At 35.2% G+C, this 22,504-nt stretch overlaps 1 protein-coding gene across 1 annotated transcript in view; it reads right to left on the minus strand.

The window, feature by feature from the left end:
* LOC128235111 (SWI/SNF complex subunit SMARCC2-like) overlaps positions 1-22,140 on the minus strand; it is a 30,639-nt gene extending 8,499 nt beyond the window's left edge. Inside the window, exons 1-18 of the mRNA XM_052949847.1 lie at positions 21,957-22,140; positions 19,514-19,633; positions 19,160-19,245; positions 18,134-18,251; positions 15,865-15,994; positions 15,458-15,527; positions 14,542-14,617; positions 9,225-9,302; positions 7,250-7,303; positions 5,808-5,881; positions 4,857-4,990; positions 4,527-4,609; positions 3,850-4,058; positions 3,388-3,501; positions 2,813-2,969; positions 2,254-2,364; positions 1,607-1,805; positions 470-592 (exon numbers count right to left, since the gene is read on the minus strand). Coding sequence (XP_052805807.1) covers positions 470-592; positions 1,607-1,805; positions 2,254-2,364; positions 2,813-2,969; positions 3,388-3,501; positions 3,850-4,058; positions 4,527-4,609; positions 4,857-4,990; positions 5,808-5,881; positions 7,250-7,303; positions 9,225-9,302; positions 14,542-14,617; positions 15,458-15,527; positions 15,865-15,994; positions 18,134-18,251; positions 19,160-19,245; positions 19,514-19,633; positions 21,957-22,070 — 2,050 coding nt within the window. The 5' untranslated portion in view covers positions 22,071-22,140. The remainder of the gene's footprint in view (positions 1-469; positions 593-1,606; positions 1,806-2,253; positions 2,365-2,812; positions 2,970-3,387; positions 3,502-3,849; positions 4,059-4,526; positions 4,610-4,856; positions 4,991-5,807; positions 5,882-7,249; positions 7,304-9,224; positions 9,303-14,541; positions 14,618-15,457; positions 15,528-15,864; positions 15,995-18,133; positions 18,252-19,159; positions 19,246-19,513; positions 19,634-21,956) is intronic.
* Between the last annotated feature and the right edge of the window lie 364 nt (positions 22,141-22,504).

Genomic DNA, 22,504 nt, shown 5'->3' on the forward strand with positions numbered 1-22,504 from the left:
TAGTTTATTTACAATCATATAGTATTTCATATCAAGGAAATTTGCGAATCATTCTGTATAACCCGCAAGGTTTATTGCAAAATTGTGCTCTGATTGGAATAGCGTGATGACATTAAACCAGTGTTAAACTATACGGCATTGCAATTAACAGCTATTGTTTTGAACAAACTGGAATTTGCTTTGGTGTTCTCCTGCCTTCATCCGGCGTGAAAGCACAAAATAAGGGGATCAATCCTTTTTTACTTTGGACAATTATGATACCAAAATGTTTTAGCTACCATTTCATTTGCAAACTATTTTCAATGTTAACAGTCACTTTAAATATTAACATAATAAATTTCCATCATAATGTTCAAAATTCAACTATATGCATTATTGATTAAAAACTAATTACAGGAAGGATTTTACAATCAAACCTAGCCAAAAAGTACCCAAAATTCTCCAGTAGTTGAAATAAACTTGGACTTACCAAGGGCGGCCTTTGCAGCTGAGCTTGCCACACGTGGGTCTACAGTGGAAGCCAGGAATGCCACGGTTGACATGACAGGGTTACCAGCCTGGGAGAATGGTAGGGGCTGGTACGTCAGAGGCCCTGGAAATGTATAAGAATCAGGATTATCTTTTAAAGCACACATTTGCCTTTTTTCAGACATTTTAAGAAGATATAATAGCTAACTACAATCACAACTCAAATATGTTTCTACAGTTTATACAATAACTCTTGCGTCTATTTTTGGGATCAGGAGCCAATTTCATTGTAAGGATCTTAGTCCGTACTTCAATAACCTTAAATCTGTATAAAAGTCACAAATGGCAAAAAGATTTTCCATAGATTTCCTCCATTTTGTCCATTTTTATTGCTGAATAATGACTGAAGTTAATTCCCAACAATATGTAACATGGTGACAAAACTGTCCTATAAAGATCCTTTAAATTTATGACTTATATTGATTGACCAAGATCTTTATTCCAACTATTAATTGTTTTGTGAAGAAATGAGAAATATTCTCCTATTGAGTGTCATATTCATAGGCAGATACCTAGAAACCAGCAGGTTTCCTCATACGCTTTCTCTCTTGGGGTTTCTATTAAAATATAGCATGCATATGCATAGTAATAGTAGATTCCACATATCAGACAAATCACCTGTCTGGAATATTTAAGGTCACCATGACCTTGACCTTTGGCCATTATAACCATGACCTTTTGCCATCATAACTATGACCTTTTGCCATCATAACTATGACCTTTGGCCATCATAACCATGACCTTTGACCATCATAACCATGACCTTTGGCCATCATAACCATGACCTTTGGCCATCATGACCATGATCTTTGGCCATCATAACCATGACCTTTGGCCATCATGACCATGACCTTTGACCATCATTACTATGACCTTCGACCTAAAATCTAATAGAGCTAATCTACTGACAAATTTTCAAGCTACAATAAGTCATCCACAGTTATTAATCAGAAACAAAGTGGGACGCCGTGGACAGTGCTGCAGATGATGACGACAATCCGGACACAGTTCCCTATATAGGAATGCCCTGCTTCACAAGCTGTAAGTAAAAGAACAACAGATTATCCTCAGCACTTACCAAGGTGACCACAATCCTCCTCCAGGTAGGGGTCCTCTATGGGCAGCCTAAGGAACTGTAGGATACACTCATCCTGGGTCCTCGATCCCACATGCTCGCTCACTTTGTTCCAGTCATCCTTGTACAACTCAAGTGCCTCTAGGAGTAGCAGCGTCTCTTGGTCCGTCCAGTCTCGGGTTTTAGTGGCAGAACCCTTATCCTATGAAATGATGTTAAATTTTATTATGTACCTCATTTCCTTAGACATGCCTCAGTGGTTCAATGCAATCATAACGATCAGATTCTACTCCTAAAATAAAGTTTAATTTAAGGTGGTTAAAGAGTTATCCAGTAGTTGAGCCATTGTACTACAGTGGCAATGAGATCTTCATTATTATGCAAGATTTATTATGGCATCAATAAAGTAGAAGATAAATATCTCCAAGGCATTTAAGCAATATCAACCTTTACCATCTGAATATTTAGAGGAGAGAGTTTATAGAGGGAGTTGAAATACTAGGCTTAAAGGTTAATGCCAACCTTAAGGATGATTATTTTCATCAGTGTAATATTCATTTTAAGGAAGAAAATGTGCATTCCAAGAGCATGTATTTCTCATAAGATACAGAAGTGCTTAGTAAATTGCAATCCAAATGTCAGAACTGTACCCTATTTTTCTTGCCGTAGATGTCAGTTCGCAGACCAAAGTTGGCGAGTTCCTTCTTCTCTTCACCGTCCTTCCCCTCATCAAAGTTGACAATCTGCTTTGCAGCTGATGGCTGGAATTTTAACGGATAAACTTTCAATTTCAATGATGCAAAGAGAATATCACTTATATAAGACCATTTTAATAAACATTAAATCCCGAATCACCAGAAATAACCTAGTATTTAATATTTTCCTAATGTTGAATAACTGTAAAAAAATCCTTACAGTTTTATATAAATTTTTAAGAAACATAAATGAGTTTACATAAATTGAGAAGCAGGTAATGGAAATTAATTAAGTTCAATCAAAATGAATCCATTCAAGAGTGAGAAAAAGCTCAACTCTTTCTTGTTTAACTTTTTTAAGAATTAACAAAACACTGCTGGTCATTTAACCATTCAAATGACTAGGGTTAAATAACAGCTCATGTTTGTATAATCCCATAGACTTCTTTGACCACCTCCGACTGAACCAGCCGGAGTGAGGCTCTCATTCATGTCATGATAATAAGCCACATACCTGGTTTATTCTTGGTGGGTTTGCAGCCTGGAGCCCAGAAGGCGTGTCAGACAGAATGTGGAAGTGTGAGGTGGGAGGGGGTCCCATCCCTGTGGGTCTGGTTTCTTGGTCCACTTGGTAATTTACGAGGCCCCACTGCTCAAGGAATGCATGAATCCTGGAATGATGACAGACCATTTAAACTAAGACGGTCCTGTATGAATACCTGGGGTGCATTGCGAAATCAATTAGCTATTGAGCTTTATTCTCTAAAACAAATTAATCTGCAATGTTACCCTAGCAGAGAACACCGATGTCTAGTTTCTTTAAACTTTAAACTGCATACCTTACTTATGATGGAACAGAAACCTCCAACATAATTACATCTACCTGTGTGCTATTTAGGTACTAAATTGGGTTGAGACAGTATGCGTCCTTCGTGGATACAACTAGTGCCTATTTCATCCATAATTATCTCACGATCACTTATGGCACAAACTTTGCCAGTCAAATTACATCTATATACTGTTCTGGTCAGATATTGCATGGAGTTACGATGGTTTGTCATATATGGTGAAAAAGATACAAAAACCAACCTCATAATGGCACAGACATCACCAGCCAGATTTCGTCTACATGCTGTGCTGGTTAGGTACTCCATGGGGTTCAGTCGGTATGTGTCAATCATGAAATTCCTGTACGCCATGTATCTGAAAGGAGGCAAGGCCAATTAAAATATAGAAACATTTCATAGATCAAACATGAATACACTCTACAAAAATAACTTGAATCAATCTCAAGTTAGAGAGAAACATGTCCCCCACCCACCGACAATTTTTGATAAGGTGGACAAATTCCCCCAACCACCAGTTATTTTCAACATTGCTGTATCAAATATACATGTACATGTATTATTCATTACCAAAAATAAACATTGAGGGGTTTAATCTTTAATTTAATTGTTATCATGCAATTATAACAGAAAATCACTATTTTAAATGATTTTTCAATGAAACCTTCAGCAAACATCATAAGCTTCAACTATAAAGAAATCTTACACTTCAGGCGATTTGGATTTATTCTTCCCATTAAAGAACTCTGGCAGAGCTCGCCTCTCGATAGCGTTTACCCCATTGTAGTCAAACCATGATGCATAGCTTGGTATGATAATGTGGTGGGTTTGTTCAGTAACGCTGTCCTCTGGTTCATCTTTGTCCTTCTTCTCTACCGGTGCTTCACCATCTTCATCAATAGCTCCCTCTCCAACCTGTAGAATTAATATACAATTATTGTATAACATATTGGGAAACATTATAATGGTGTGGTGGGTTTGTTCAGTAACGATGTCTGCTAGCTCATCCTCAATAACTCAATTATTAGTACAGAAAAAATCCATCAACACTAAATTACGCAAATCCAATCAGGCGCAGCATTTTCTAGTAAAGGTCTTCATGACCTTGACTATCTCACCCGAAAATCAATTTGGGAATATCTATTGACCAAAGCTAATGTGCATACCAAGTTTAAGACCGAAGTTATTTCATCAGCAATGGAAGAGTTACAACAACGAAATAGATGATGACGACGCTGGACAAAGTAATCACCAGGTGTCAGCTATGAATCACAGGCAACACAAAAATAACCATGCTCTGTAATCAGTTTCAAAGCTTTTACCAAAAAAGACAACGGTGAACATTTTTCATAAATTATTACTACTCCAGGTCAAGTCCCCTACCTGTTGCGATGCTTCCTCCTCCATATCGACCACAGAACCTCCCTTAATGGGTTGTAAATCATTGTCCTTGCTGCTCCGGGATACTGAAGTGTTTAAAAAACATAAAATAATTGAGGGCTTTATGCAGAACATACATAATTCCTTCTTTTTTTACAACCATCTTATTATACTACTCAGATCATGTTCCTAATAAAAGCATGAATTGACTGCAACTTGCTCATTATGTTGAAATAAAATGAAGAATTCAATAAGAGGACTTTCTGGCCCCCTTGGGCAGGGTCTTCCATAGCAGCAGTCAAATCCCCCCCAATACAATACCACAGAACTCACCAGTCTTTGTTGATGACAGTGTGACTTCCTGTATGTTTGTCTCTGGGGCCGGGTCCTCCATATCAGCTGTCAAATCCTCCTCATCCTCTTCTCTTCGCCCCTTCTTAAGCCCCGCACCTGTAGACTGGCGGCCTCTGAAACAAAAATCCATCAGTTGTGACCCATGGTGACCCATGTGAGAACCCGTTTAAGTTATGTGATTCCTCACACATGTTAAAGTTTGATAGTGAAGATGGCCATATGCTGATATGAATCACACTCAAATCAATTTCTTGGGCAAAAACCAGTACAGATGATTTGCCAAGAGGATGCGTCACTAGTGGGTATAAAATCCACAACCTCTTTGGTGAGAGGCAGATAGCTTAACCATTAGACTAATCTCACCCTTTATAATCATTTTGGTACAACTTAACATTTGTGACTCTTGACTGTAGTCTTAGCTTAGTCTATTACCAGCTTTCCAAGTTGAGCGTATATATATATTTGACATCATCAGCAAAAATTTGTCCTGCGGAATAAAAGGTGACGTTTTCAGTTTATGATGTTTAGCGTCTAATAGGGAGGCAATGATAGCTAGTTAAACATATAGACGAATCCCGTTGGCTTAAATTCCAAGGGACTGGTGAAAATACTTTAGAGTCTCGGAAAATTCAAGCCAAGCCGGAATGCTTACATTCAGTATAAAGGAAACAGTCATTGACTTCCGAGCCAACACGCATTTCAAGCCATTGAAGGGAGTTCGAGCCAACAGGGTTGGAGTGTATTTTCAGAAATATTTTTTTCATTTAATTTTACTCATTTTTTTTTATAATGTGTATTGTACTCCTTTCTCTTATTGAAGATTTGTTTTTGTTGTTAACATACATGTACCTCAAAACTCAGTTAACACAAACATCATATCTATATTAACAAATGCAAACAAAATAGACGAAACAAAATTATTGAACTTACCCTTTCCGTTTTGATTTCTTCTCCGGTACTGGAGATGGAGACCTTTTCCTTTTTTTCTTGCCTTTGCCTCCAAGCTGGAAATTGAGTTCATGAATAATGAAAACAAGTTAAATTTCAAACTCTTTAAAACTTTCCAAGATATGACTTGGACACTTTAACAGGGAGATAACATAATTATATACAAGGCAGGATTATGGTTCATATGCACTTACTCTTAATGCCATCTTTCTATATGCCAAATTTGATTTCAATCCAAGTAAGCAGTAGTTTGAAGTAATTCTCCAGACATGGGTGTGACAGACGGACAGTTAAAGCTGTGTCTATATGATCCTGCCTTTGGAAAGCATAATCAGTGTGTATACCATATGATAAATTACATCATAATTGCTACTTTTCCCCACCATTTTAAATGAAACAAAGCGCAGTCTATGCCGCTTAAAGAGCCCAGCCTTCATTTTATTACCGCAATTTGATAAGGTGATTTGTTTCCTCAAATAATTTTACAAACTAAAATAATGTTTTGACAGTGCTCCATCAGGCGGTAGTTTTGTGAAAAGTTTGTCGATGTGTTCTAAGAAACAAAACTCTCAATCAAACTCTGGTAAAAGACTGAAGACCTATGTTCCATTTAAAGTGGTGAAGAAATAGTTGAGTTAACTTTGTTCAGTCTTCATTCCAAGCAAAATATTGCCTGCCAATGAAGCATCTATGATGCAATTTATCATGTGTAGGTTTTAGCTAGGGGGTTATGGGGGGGTGCTGCACTCGTCCTTTTTGGGGAGCACCCTTCTGTTCTCATGGAAACCAGAATGTGCACCCACCTACCTTTAAAGAATAAAATGCTTATGATAATCAAATATATATATATTTTTATTATGAATTCAAACAAACATGTTTGGTAGTTGAAACCTAATATTACTTCAAATTTTTTATGAAATTTATAATGCCTTTATTATTCATTGTCCAATACAATGTGATGCCCTATTGTTATCCTCAGCACCCTGTCTCTTTTCTGCAGCACCCTGTCCTCTAAATTCTGACTAAAACCCTAATGTGGTACACACACACACACCGATAATGACCACTCCAAAAAACAGTTTACATTACCAGGACCTAATATCACAGAAATAATTACTCAACTGATTTAACCACAATTCTACAAAGTAACTTTCAACATCTAATATGTTTCCCATTATCTCATAGATAATGAAATTGTTGTATTATATTTAAATAATGTCATTAATCATGCATAAAATATTTGAAAACAAATCATTATGCTTAAGTACCTAGCCACGCATTCTTTTGCTGAAGAATGTTTTTTTCTTAAAGAAATATTTCGACTTGCTTGGTTTGTTTTACTATGCTTTTAATTATTGCTTGCAACAGTTTATGAAACCCATTAACTAAATAGGAACCAGATGATATTATTATTATTAACTTACATCGTCCATACTGTATTTTGTAGGCAGCTTCTTTTTCACTTTTTTCCCTTCATACTGAAAACAAACATTTATAAATTATTCATTTCTACTATATAATCACCTGAACAGATCCATGTAATCAACATCCTGTTCGGCCATTATCAACAAACCTAGGTTTATCTCAGGACACTGTGTCAATAGTTCCATAATCTGATGGGCTATCTGGCCAAACCAGATACCACAAACAGTAAAACACTTAGGCTACTGCAAGCCAATGTCAACATTGGTCTGATTTCCACAACTTGTGGTATTTAATCAGTCTCTTAAGGAAAATCCACAAACATCTCCCTCTACCAATGTCTATGCAAGGGGATTGAAATCAATGGAAGATATAAAGATAGGTATTGTAGATATATATAAAACAAGTCGAGGCAGACTCGGCCAATAAAACAAGCTGGTTGTTGGCAAATGTCTCTCCCTATCAGGCTATGGTTGTCTCATTCAGTTGCATGACATTTGGCTAGGAAATAGAAAAAATGTATGGGAAAGCATAGAAGGCTTGAAAGAGAAACAGCTGGACATACACTGTTGCTGACACTGTCACCGAAATACAATGCTTGAGGCTTGGTAGACTGTATCTTTATGTCTTCATGGTAGTCTTGTGTTTAATTCTGCACTCTATGTTAAATCAGGGCCTTTAACCAGTTATGGGGAAGACACACTAGCCCTTTTGGGTGGGATAAAAAGCGTGTATTTTCAGTTTTGGGGAATAATTCTCAAAGTACTTCTTCAAACGATTTTGTCATTTTAGTTTTACAAATGGAGTAAAATATCAGTAACGCAGTAAATATATCACTTGGAAACATCCTTTAATGAGTGGTAAGATTCTCATGACCGGTATATAAATTACCATTAACTTTTTTTTTTAAAATGGGGAATTTCAGAGGCTATTTTTGGGGGAAAAAAACAGGGTCTGACCTTTGAGGAAGTACCTAGGTATCCACTACAGCAAAGAAGGTTAAAAAATGCCCTGTTAATGTGTGTTGAAAGTGAGTTTGAAATGGGACTGACTGATAAGCAGTTTTATCAATTTTTATTGAGTTAATTTGTCTGCTGAACACAACTGTATGCTTTATAATACGTTGAAATGGTATATGTCATGGAAACTGTAATAGAATGGTACTCCAGACTGAAAAACTGTAGGATTTTTCATTTAGATATGGTCTATCCAAGATTTCTGCCTATTGGAGTACAGATAACTTGTTGATATTCAGACAGAATAGCCTCTAAATGTTCTTTTGAAGAATTGACATGAGGTATGAAGGGGACACTAAATTAAGTCACATGACCTTAGACCTGTTAGTGTGACCTTGACCTTGAACCTAACTGGTTGTTACATGCGCTCTGCACATTGTCTCAATATGGTGAACATTTGTGGCGAGTTATTTCAAAATCCTTCAAGCAGTTCAAAAAATATGGACAGACACAAAATATAGCCACATAATACCTTGAACAGAGCTGGTTATTACATTTGCTCTGCACAGCATCACAATATGGTGAACATTTGCTGGTAGTTATTTCAAAATGCTTCAAGCAGTTCATGAGATATGAAGCAGACATGAAATATAGTCATATGACCATTGACCTGTAAATGTGATCTTGACCTTGAACCAAGCTTGTTGTTTAATGCACTCTGCACATCCTGTCAATATTGTGAACATTTCCAGCAAGTTACTTCAATTTCCTTGAAGCAGTTCTAGATACATATAACAAACAAGATTCATATCGAATGGACAGACGGACAGACAACTCGAGCAAAAAATGTGATGACATTTATTTCGGTAGACATAATTAGACATTTTGAATGAACAAGCCTTACAGCTGCTATATGAAATCCAGAATTTGAGCATGACCAGAAAGCATTCTACCAGTAAATGGCTTGTGCTAATTTCGACCACTGTTCAAACAACATTTTAAAAACACCCCTAGTACCCACCTCCTCTTCCACAAGATAATCCTCCTCATTCATCCACTCATTGTATTCATCAAGATCCAACAACCAGCGTGCTGTCACCTGCAAAAACAGATTATTCTTTATATTAGTCAAAGGATGCCAGATATCATTACAAAAAATAACCACTTAATGGGTTGATTGTTTTGAACTTAGTTTAGGTTAACGATGTTGTTAACATTATAATTGTTAACTTTCAAAACTTAACTGCTTTGGAACTTCATGGACACATTTTATATAACTAAGTTCTGCAGTGTTTCTTACTATATACTTGTGACATTAACAAAAGATTATTATCAAATATTTCATCTTTAAAAATTAACAACGATGCCATTAATCACATTGTTAACTTAAACAAAGTTCACATTATCGCCCAAATGTATTCCTTTAGAGCAGCCAGTGTGCTGTCACCTCAACAAAATAAAGCAGTCCAAATAAGTTGTTTCTTAAGTTTCAAATTGGTACTTTTATAAACCTTCATACAAACAGTTAACTGATAAATATCTAACAACAATAAATATTTAACAACATTTGTATTCTTAGTTATTGGTATGGCAGGTTGCTTTGTTAAAAAAAATGTAATTCCATTTACCTAATTCAAAAATTGAAATTATTAAAAGGCAAACATAGTGACATAGTTCACTTTGTTTGCCGTTTTTTATTTCACAATAGGCAGATTTTCCAGCAATTTGTCAACAATTTGTTAAAGTAAACAACGTCAAAACGACTTTAAAATCACTTTTTTTTATCTAAGGCGTAACACAGAAATGGTTTTATATAAAAAGTTTTCGAAAACATAATGTATCTTTCTGATTTTTTTTAATACATTTTTATACATTTTTAACCTTATAAGAAATTCCTCAATAATTTGTTTTATAAAATTCATGATTTAAGAAATAGACAGTTTCCAACACAAAAGAAAATGTCAACATTTTTGTTTACGAAACCTGTCACATCTTAATTTTCAGATTCTACTTTAAAAATAGTAAATTACTAAAAAATTTTAAGAAATCAAAATATTCTCCAACTATAACAGGTGTTTATAGGATCTCCCCAACTTTTTTCTCTATTACATCAAGAACATATAAAAATTTAACGAACCTGCGCCTTAAAAATAACCTACTAAAGAGACATTCTTTCCCTTAACATCCCAAATTCCACATTTTATTTTTACCTTTTATGAAGCCAGCCTCACCTTTTAAGCCACCGTTAATGACCAAAATCAATAGCAATGTACAATGAATGGTCTAGTTCAGCCTTACACAAGCACAACAGTGAGATGTTATGTATCTGAAAGAGCCACTATGCTCTCTCTTACCCTGGGGAGTATTGGTTTTTCAAACCAAGTCTCTTTGTAAAGGCAAGGTGGAAAAAACCAATACCAGCTTGGTAGTGGTAAAAGGTCCCTTTACATGTAAAATCATTTTGGGGCCATAATTGAGCCTTTTAATGGGAAAAGGTACCACCAATTATTGGTATTAGAAATTATTAAAGTGGGAAGTCAATACTTACAAGGTTGTGTTTTTTAGAATCCTTTCATGAACAGGAAATGTGCCAATAACGCTTGATTTTACTAATAGCAAGTGTGAAAAGTCACTATTAGCAAGATAGTGATAAAGGGTCCTTTTTGATTTATTAAACAGATGTGGTCAAATTGAGCCGTATAAAAGTAAAGGTACCAATAAATGGTATTTTGGTCTAATGACCTAATATCTTTTTATTTTTTTTATGCAAGGTGAAAAGTTTGTGGTAAAATATCCTTTTAAGTAAAATTTTGGATTGAAACTGGAATCTGAATAACACTGGAATTAAGGCAAAATGAAAAGCCAATAATATTTTGGCTGCGGTAGACCAAACAAGTCATCACACAATTTCAATAAAATACATTAAAGATACTAAAATTAAAAAAGCACAAGAAAAAATGAAATAAATATAATTATCGCCATTTTTTCTAGAATTTATTACTTGCTATTGAAATATTTTCTGACACTATTGTGATAATAATTTTCAAGGACAAAAATAAATGAACAAGTATGTGTTTGAAAAAGGAAGTCTTAAATAATATATTTTTATTTTCATTTTTTTAAATAATTTCTAAAATTATGCTTTATTACATGCTTACAAATAACCGTAACCACGTTATAACATTACTGTTATAACTATGATTGCCATATTTCTTTTCCCTTCTACGTTATTCTTTTAAATTTGTTTTTTCCGTTTGTTTTATAACAATTTCACACTACCATATATAAATATCTTTATAAATCATAAATTGCATTCATTTAGTTCTGTACAGCTTCTCATGACATTTTTGTATTAATGTATATATTGTATAATAGTGATTGTTTCAAATATTGTATATGTTGAAATCAACCTCGGGTGAATATAAAGAGAATACATAAATACTAAGTTCATCTATGGTTTATTACTAAAGATGTAGTGAGACTACACACAGAATACATATACTTCCAAAACAAATAGTGTACATTATTCCTGTGCTTAATATTCCACAAATGTAAGTAGTTTTGCCAATCATACGGCAAATGAAACATTTCCTTTCGGTAAATGATAACAGATCTGTACAGTAGTGATTTTTTGGCCTTATAGTTTTTTTATCAAGTTAAGAAGGGCTTACTTTTAAGATATCAAACAATACAGAATGAACACCAAAGCTATGTGGTTCTGTCATTCAAACAAGGGGCTTAACTCTACATTTATTGAGACAAATTTATGGGCCTTGCTTTACATGCTCATATTGTCTCTGTGTACCAAATTTGAGTTGAATATATCAAATCAGCAATAACCATTGACGACAAAGACACCAAAGCTACCATGATATCCAAACTTTTCTTAGAAAACAAACAAGCTAAAATGGGGTCATCAATAGCCACAGTGAAAGAAAGATTACTAACCAGGGCTTCTAAAAACCAGAAATTTGCCGGTCTGGACCAATTTTGACCAAGCCAGACCTATTTTAGTTTCAAAAAGTGTAAAAAAAATCAGTCCAAAATTTTCTCTTTTTTTTAATGTTGGTCCAAAACGACTAAGTCAGTAAAAGTTGTAGAAATTGTAATACACAAACATTTATGGGTCATTCACACAATCAAAACTACCTCCAATAGGTCATAAAAGTGTCTAAGTTACCATCAGACCAATGCGACCAGCTGCTGATCACTCTATATAGCCTATCTGATAATTAGCAGACGCTTGCAATCGGTCCAATCATGTGTTTTGGTCGATCGCAGAAGACGGTTTTAAAGATAAATGCATTTGCCATTGTTTATCCGCGAAAGCATTAAAAATCGAAGTTAATTAACCTAGTAGTCATATATAGGATATAAAAAGCATCATGCTTTATTAACTACATAGTCTAAAAGCTGAGTGCGCAACTTATGTCATTTTAATTCGCAGTAATGAAAAAATCGTTGTTGGTATCACTCTTATAGCTTGAAGCTCTGATTTTAAATCTAGATATATATTATCATTCAAGATTATCAGTTGAATGTTGACCCACTGTAGAAGCATTAAGCAAATAAATCATAATACTGTTTCACTTTTTGTTGTCCACTTCCAGCCAACCACAGTTAATTACGATTTCAGTAGTTCTTGTTAGGAACGCTGCAGAGCTCAATGAGAATCTCATTTGACATTTCTATATAATCGGACTTGTGAACAGGTCTTTCTTATTTCGGGCGGAAGGATGGGTCATTATGAGCCTCATAGAAAAAAGATTCTGCTTATTGCTAAATATTGAGACCAAAAAGTCGCGATGTCAAATTTTATTGAAGTAATGATGACATATCACCAGCGTTTCTGCAGTGGACCAGGCTGGTTTAAGAGCTACAACCCAGGGTCTAGGAGTGGTGTAGTCGGTTTGCTGGGTTAGATACCACTAACAGAATGCTACAAAGAGTACAGATTTAAAAGGCGGCATACAACCAGATTTAAAAGGCGGCATACAACCCAGGGTCCAGGAGTGGTGTGGTTGGTTTGCTGGGTTACATACCACTAACAGAATGCTACAGAGAGTGAATATTGAATGGCGACATACAACCCAGGGACCAGGAGTGGTGTGGTCGGTTTGCTGGGTTACATACCACTTAAAGAACACTACAAATTGTACAGAAATAATGATTGCATACCTCCCAGTGTCCATGAGTGGACCAGACTGGTAACAGGGTTACATATTACTAATAGAATACTACAAATTGTACAGAAATAATGATTGCATATCTCCCAGTGTCCATGAGTGGACCAGACTGGTAACAGGGTTACATATTACTAATAGAATACTACAAATTGTACAGAAATAATGATTGCATACCTACCTGGGTCCAGAAGTGGACAAAATGGTAACAGGGTTACATATTACTAATAGAATACTACAAATTGTACAGAAATAATGATTGCATATCTCCCAGTGTCCATGAGTGGACCAGACTGGTAACAGGGTTACATATTACTAATAGAATACTACAAATTGTACAGAAATAATGATTGCATATCTCCCAGTGTCCATGAGTGGACCAGACTGGTAACAGGGTTACATATTACTAATAGAATACTACAAATTGTACAGAAATAATGATTGCATATCTCCCAGTGTCCATGAGTGGACCAGACTGGTAATAGGGTTACATATTACTAATAGAATACTACAAATTGTACAGAAATAATGATTGCATACCTCCCAGTGTCCATGAGTGGACCAGACTGGTAACAGGGTTACATATTACTAATAGAATACTACAAATTGTACAGAAATAATGATTGCATATCCCCCAGTGTCCATGAGTGGACCAGACTTAACAGGGTTACACATTACACAACATTTGGAACTGCTCGGCCATTTTATCGAAAACAACCTCGGATGTATTTGGACGGTTGACACACTCAAAAAGTGGTACGTTTAAGTCCGCTGAAGGTAGATCGCGTAGTAATTTAATTTAGCAGTTTAAGTTTGTGACTTAACTTTTGGGATTCTTCATTATGTTTGCTATAATCAAATTCAATGACAATAAATTTAAACTTAGATCAATAAATACAACTCTAAAACACTACATTTAATTAATGATATAATTCAAAATTTTACGAACTACTGCAGCAGATGTACCTGCATACATCCGAGGTTGTTTTCGATAAAATGGCCGAGGAGCTCTGAATGATTACACAAAGAACACTATATATTGTACAGAAATATTGATGGCATACCTACCTGGGTCCAGGAGTGGACCAGTCAGTTTTCAGGGTTACATACTACTAATAGAAAACTACAAATTGTACAGAAATATTCATGGCATACCTCCCAGGGTCCAGGAGCAGACCAGGCTGGTTCTGGCTCAATATCGCATCCAAGGTCCACCATCCAGTTGTCATAGCTGAAATATTTAGAAATAAACATTAAACATGGTGTTACACATCACTGACTAACAGCAGTTTTTTGTATCTTCACAAAGATTGGGGTGTAAGACTTCTGCAGTTTCTTTGTATCTTCACAAAGATTGGGGTGTAAGACTTCTGCAGTTTTTTTGTATCTTCACAAAGATTGGGGTGTAAGACTTCTGCAGTTTCTTTGTATCTTCACAAAGATTGGGGTGTAAGACTTCTGCAGTTTCTTTGTATCTTCACAAAGATTGGGGTGTAAGACTTCTGCAGTTTCTTTGTATCTTCACAAAGATTGGGGTGTAAGACTTCTGCAGTTTCTTTGTATCTTCAAAAAGATTGGGGTGTAAGACTTCTGCAGTTTTTTTGTATCTTCACAAAGATTGGGGTGTAAGACTTCTGCAGTTTTTTTGTATCTTCACAAAGATTGGGGTGTAAGACTTCTGCAGTTTCTTTGTATCTTCACAAAGATTGGGGTGTAAGACTTCTGCAGTTTCTTTGTATCTTCACAAAGATTGGGGTGTAAGACCTCTAAGTGTGACATTGACCTTTAATCTACAGCCTTAATTTTAAGCATGATAATGATGAATATCAACTGTCAATTCAATTTAATAATTTTCTTTTGCATGAATATATTATAACAATGAAATAATCAATACAGCATAAACAAGATAATTTAGCATTTAAAACACATTCTCTATAATCAAATGCCATATGAATGTCATGAATAGCTATTTAGTTATGACTGAAGGATGATACTTTTGCAATTAAATGCTATGGTACAAGTGTTACAACACAGCCAATAGATGAGATGAAACTCGATTGGAGTCTTATACCTGTCAGGGGTATGCCAGAAGTGAACAAGGGCGTTTCTTTCTCTCTTCAACACTGGGCGGCACCATTCATCTGAAATGTATTAACAAATATGATTTGCAGTATTGAAAATGTATCAAATTTATACAGTAAGAAAAATGAATATATCGACTGAATAAAACTTAACTATACATAGGAAATAAACGTTACACTTTAGATGAACATCTGTTACCAATTCTTTGAAAAGTGTAATAATATTTATGTTCCAGTTTGTGCTAATTTTAACTGCTGACTAGATGTTGTTTCTTTTCTTTTTTTCATGGGTTACTTTGGCACAATCCTTTTACTAATCCTGCCAAATTCCTAGTCAAAAAGGTCTGCAAGTTAAGCATGGGAATAAATTTCTGAACAAATGAAATAGATTTCTCACCTTCACTGCCGGCAGCTGCTGGCATCCCGTGTATGACGTGGGTTGCTTCATCTTCCTGTTCTGTGATCAGACCTTCATGTTGCTTGATAATGTCTCGAAGACGAGTTAACAGAGGCTTGTCCAGATTGGGCTGCAAAAAAACAATGGTCAAATTTGTACAATAACAGATCCTAAAAACACAATGCACACAACCATTTTTTTTAAATATTTTAATCATCACTTACTTTTCAATATCTAAAAGTAGACACTCTGAAAAAGTTGTTTATTTCCACTTGTACCATGTTGGATAGTGTTTTCATTAGTTTTTGTCCAAATCTTAACTTCCATATTGTAACGGTAACAAAACAAGAGGCCCAAAAGGGCCTATGCTCAACTGGCATGGCTCCTGTGGTCATTTTCAATCCAGAGCATGTACGTTTGAGTAATAGGCAACAAATATACAGTTCACTTTTAGTGTTTGGGTTAGCTGAAAACGCTTCACGTTCAACATCTGAGGGCAGGAAGTGTTGTAAGCAGATTAGTTGCATGAACTATTTTAATATGTGTCAAGTAAAGGTAATCTAAGGTAATAAATATTTGCGTTCAAAACTGTACTCATCGTCAAAATTTCATTTCTGTAGCTTTAAAAATAAAAAGTCGGTCAAAGGTCAAAGTCAAGGACATTCTAGGACAACATTAATGCTTGTTTGCAAAACTGTTCACATGGTCAAAATTTCATTACTGTAGCTTTAAAAATTAATAAGTAAGTCAAAAGGGGTGGGGCCAGCTTTTGCCCAAGGGGCATTATTTCAAATGTTTTCAATTGCATCATATGATGCTCCACAACAAATATCAAAGGTATGGGCCTTGTGGTTTGAAACAAGAAGATTTTGAAAATATTTCTTAAATAAGTCTCTAGGAAAATAGTGACACCCAGGGCTGTGCCAGTTTTGACCCAAGGGGCATAATTTGAACAACCATGGTAGTGGACCACTAAATAAAGCCTTGTTCAAAAAAGCAAGGATTTGCAAAGTGGTTTTAGACAGAAAGGTTTTTAACATTTCCCAATTTAAGGGGGGGGGGGGGGGGAGGGGGGTCCGTCCCTTACAAAGTAAAGAGAACTCTTCCCTGGGCTTCCGACAACGTCGCCGTTTGGTTTGCATTTGCTGCACTGATCCCTTGCGGGGACAGTCCCCGTGGGGGGGAGGGGGATGACCCCCGGAGGCAATAATTTGAACAAACCTTCACAAGCAATTGTGACTTTACATGTAAACTTGGCTAAAAATAGACTTCGCTCATGTAGACTTGGCTAAAAATAGACTTAGCTTAAAATAGCATTTCTTATACTTTCAAGACCCATAATCCTGGCATGCATGGGCAGATCTGGCTGGTTTTCAAAAGTAACCGAGTTCTAATGGATATCTAAATACTGTACAAGTTTCATTGAGATACCATCAAAAATGAAGACTGTATCGTGTTCACAACCAATTGTTAACACAATAACATTTTTTTATACTATCAAGGGCCATAATCTAGGCATGCATGGGCGGATCTGGCTGGTTTTCGAAAGGAACCAAGCTCTACTGGATATCTAGATACTGTACAAGTTTCATTGAGATACAATCAAAACTAGAGCTAACAACTAGCGTGTGGTTAAATTACAAAGATATTCTGAAATGTCAGAGGAACATTACCAACTTACCTAGGAATTTGAATTCTACAACTCACTCATATCGCTTGGGTATAATAACAACAAGTAACTGATAGGCATTGATCTTGACAAAATGGTACAAAACATTTTACATCACCCACTTACCTAGGAATTGAAATTACACAAATCACCCATATCACTCAGTATTATTTCATCAAGCCAGACAATGGTAACAGTTACCTACTGTCCTACATATAAAATTCACAAATATTACACAAAGCATTATCAAATTTCACCTCACTAATATCATTGTTTTTTACCACTTTTAAGGGCCTTTTGATAGGGGAATACTGGTGTCATTTTGGCAAAAAGGGAAAAAACATGATTCATATAGTGTTTAACTTGTTGTCAAACCTTTTATTCAACAAACCTATCGACATATTTATAAATTGCACCATATTGCTTCATTTGCTCAATGTTTAGAGGTAAATGCTCCTCATTTTTTTTTTTCAAAATGGATTTTTTTTCTGGTGAGAGGGAGGAAAAATATATGCTTCTTTCAGGAAGGAAAAGGGGCCAAATTTCAGCCACCAAAAGGTAAAAAAACACACTGTATATACATGATATATAAGTTCCTACCTTGATAAAGACATTTGGCTGCACATGGCACTTGTTGGCGATCAGTGATTTCATGATTTGCATGAACATCTCCACGTTTCGGTCCATACGCGAGGGAGACTGGAAGTCCATTCTTCGCCTGAAATACAGCCAAGGTTCTCAGATATCTTGCTTAAAAAAGAATAATCATGAAGTACATTTTACAAAACAAACAGGAGCTACAGATAAGCAGCATATTTGCATAATTACACAATTAAAACCATCGAGAGCCTTATTACAATGACGCTTATCAAAAAGCATACAAAGTGATCGTTTACACATTTGTTGAGAGAAAGTATTTTTTCATTTCTATATTTTTAACATCATGTGTTGTAAGTTACAACTTGTAACCATTATTCTACCAGTCGTTTCAATGCCCTTAATGAATTCTAAATAACATCAAGCGTCTGCTAATATAAATCCTCCAAGAACTAAATCAGCACTATACAAGACTAATCATACATATAATTAAGAGTCTGAAAATTAAAATAAGTAAGGCTCTGCAAGCTTATTGCATTTATACATACTGTAAAGGAAAAACACCTGTTGGAAACCTCCAATTTAATATATGAAGAAATAGAATTCAACCATATCATAAATTCATATATTTATATATATTTAATATGAAAAATCCAAGTTTCATCTTTTTGGCTTCCAAATGACTGGGTAAAAAATAATAGCTTCCTGATGCAAAAGCCCAAATACCCAATCGCAAAAACCATGAGTGAGTAATACCCAATTCATTGAAAATTGGATTTCTGATTTGTGCATCAAATTTTGAATGACTTGCATAATAACTTTGCAAGTTACATATTACTTTGTGTTAATTGAACATTTATACAGATATTATGTGTTGAATTCATGTCAGGGTCATCGTTAAACTTTGAAAGTGGAAGAGGTGAACATCATTTAATATGCATAGCTTTAATTTTCAGAAAGCCTTCAATTCTTTATTTTTTTTTCGCTAAGTGTCATCCTTTAATGGTAGGAAAAACTTGAATGTCTTACCATCCTTGGTCAGTCTTGAATTTAAACACAGCAGCCAAAATATGACAAAGTGCTCCACTAGGCTTGAAGTCAAGGAAGCATTTCATCTGCAAAAATATACAAAAAGGCACATTAGATAGTTGTTGTTTTACTATACAGGGAAAGGCAACATTAAAAGGTTCTCTGTTTAGCGCAGTGATTAGTGCAAGACTATAATGACAGAAATATACTGCAATACCAAAAGACGCCAATTCTTTTACGCACAGTTTTGTAGTTAATTTCCATTCTATATACTGAGTACACAAAATTGGAAAGGTTAAATGATTGGATAAGGGTCCAAATAATTGTTGACACAAAGTAAGATGAAATACTTACAGGAAGCTTCGTAAGTGGCGGATTGCTAACAGACTTCCCAAACGCTTCTTCCTGGAATTGCAGCAGTTGTAACACCAGGCTTGCAAGACTCTTGTTGGTGGGTGGGTCTGCTTGGGTGTACTGCAAAACAAAACTCACAAACATTAATTAACCCTTTCATTTATAGATACTTCTGTATCCATACTAGGCTCATAGATGCACCCTTTTACCTTAAAGTCATATAACAAGAGGATAATTTAGGGGTGGCCGTTCTGGCCACTTTCCTATGAAGAAAAGGGTTAATTTAAAAAAAATAATAAGGCAGACATTCCCTGATTTCGACATATTTCGTTATGCACATTTTCCCAAAAAGTCTAGGGTCTTTTTCCAAAATGGGCAGAAAAAGCCTTCTTAAGCTTTAAATAACCATCCATTTACTTCAGGCAATCAAATGACAATAAGTGATCACTGATTAATCACTTGTTTTCTTAGCTTCAATAATGCACATTTAGGAAACTTTTTAAACATAAGTATATTCATTTTGTTCCCTTAACGCCACAAGTCGTCTGATTTATAACAATGTAAAATGGATTCTTTGACTGTAACTCCACAATATTAAACACTGCATTGTTAAATGAAAACACAAAAGTTACACATAAATTATTTTCAGCCAATACCTTTCCCTAATTACACTAGCAGGGGTTTCAATAAGCGGAAGTAGACGTATTGTACGCCCGGAAAATCGCCAAATACGTCCCAGAATTTGATTCTAAAACATCAGCAAATTAAGCATAACTTTAAAAAAGACAATTAAATAACAGCCAGGTTGAATGTACACGTACCCAATCGCGATCGTAACAACTAAAATTCGTCCCCTACATATTTATTTATTTTTTGTGTATTTATGCCAGTATGATTGTTTCAAACTGTCTGTTTTTTGTTTTATTTTACATGATTTTTAGGAGAATAATGTGATATTGCACTAAAGAAGACTCCAGACAAGTACAGTCATATTACCACAGACAAAAAGACAAATTTTGATTTTTGATATTTAAACACACCCTTTTAAATTTTGTGAAAAGCAACAACATTTTGTTCAAGTCTGAAAATCATGAAAAATGATTTAAAATGAGTATTGAAACAAATTATTCTATGAGGAAACCCCCCTGGTGACAGGGGAGGACCCCTCCCACACCCATCCCCATGCACACCTACGCTAGACTTTTGTAATGGTTGAACATCAAACGAGCTACTTTACCTACAAATTCTATGAGAATTCTTAAAAATCTTGAAAATCAGACATGGAATTTAAAAAAAAAATCTTGGTTTTGGGTCTTATTGAAACCCTAGTCCAAATAATAGTATGTTGACAGATTTTTTTTACAATTTTTGATATGGCAAATCCTTCACGTACAAACTTGTACCAACAGTGGGTAGTTGTTCCGATCGGGGTTCTTGGTTTAAGCATATTGCGTCCATAAAATATCATAAAAACAAGAAATATTTCTAGATAATGTTATTTTATTCCGAACACAAAAAATAAATATCCAACGAATAATTGAGTTTGATGGGGTTTTCTTCATTTCATTCTGTCAAAACATAGCGCAAGGCTGCAGTTCACAGTTTTACAACAATTGGAGCTCTTCGGTCATGGCCGAGTTGTTACAATTGTATTTACGAGGTCTATCACGAAGCTTGTCAGAGGTGGCCAAGTTATTACCACTGGGTCGAGTTTTTCCGCTTGGCATAATTGTTGTCTGTGTCAGTCAAGTTTTGTTTTATTGGAAAGGCAGATCAAGTGTTTTAATGCTTGTTTTATGCTAAATAGCTTTGTACTTACATGGAAAAATAAGCCTTTATTATCCATTTCAAACATACAATACTTCACTTTATACAATTTCAATATTTTTTAAACCCACCCAGTTTTTGCACAAACCAGTTAAGACGTTAGGGAGAATCCTGTATAACAAGTCTATTATTTTTAGACGAATTGAAACCCCTAACTAGTGTTTCATACACTTCTACAGATCGGCTTTTGTCAACAAAGCATCATCATTTCTTAATTATCTAGCAGGTGTTCGTTATCTTGCCGCTCAATATACTTAGCGCTGGGTTCTGTCATTCTTGGCTAGGAAAACAACAAGTGGGATATAGACGCATCAAGTCGTCGAAACAAAAAACCTCAAAGACTCTGACGCTGCTGTTTATATGGACTACAGTATTGTTTTCTTAGCTATCAGATTTCCGATCGAAGGGTCTTGTGTTCAATCCCCACTCAGTCAGAGATTTGTAGATGGATACGAAATATCTCAGAAAAAAATGTTATCTTGTATTGATGGAAATAAAGAGCTGTCACAACAATCTATTTTTGAAACAAAGAAATTTCCTTCTAATTACACTGTTTAACACGCCGACATAAATGCAGTATGCAATATTATCATTTCTTAACTGTCGTAGCATATACCTTTTTGCAATTCTTATGCAACCATGTCCTAACGGAGTCGAATTGAGCTATGGTATCAACAGATTCAAAGAATTTTATATTTGGAGCGCCGTCTTTTTTTCTTTGGGCCGCCATCTTTTCGCGTCAGGTCAACCCAGCAGTTAATAATTTAAGATTTTAAGTAACAAAGTGCTTTAAGTAAAGTGATATTTAATAGAAAGAAAAAAGTGATTTATTTTGATGGTTTTCTTGTTATTATGGCCGTACTAGTTCCTTTTTTATTGTTGTTGTTTTGTTCAAGGTTACGTTATACTAAATATTTGATCAGTTCTGAACGTCATGACTAAGTCTTGAGTTTCTTCCCCTTACACTTGCGTTATCGTTGCGTTATCGTTCTGTATGAAATACAATAAACGGGGAATCATACAATTAGTAAATTATCAGCGAAATATTTAAATTCATCAATGTTCAGACTGATAAATGTCACTTTATGAAATGCTTATATGCCCTTGGAGATATAAAACATTTTGAAGATTATAAAACCATCATGTACTTTATGTACATTGTAG

Source organism: Mya arenaria, chromosome 5 (genome assembly GCF_026914265.1).
Source record: "Mya arenaria isolate MELC-2E11 chromosome 5, ASM2691426v1".
Lineage (NCBI taxonomy): Eukaryota > Metazoa > Mollusca > Bivalvia > Myida > Myidae > Mya > Mya arenaria.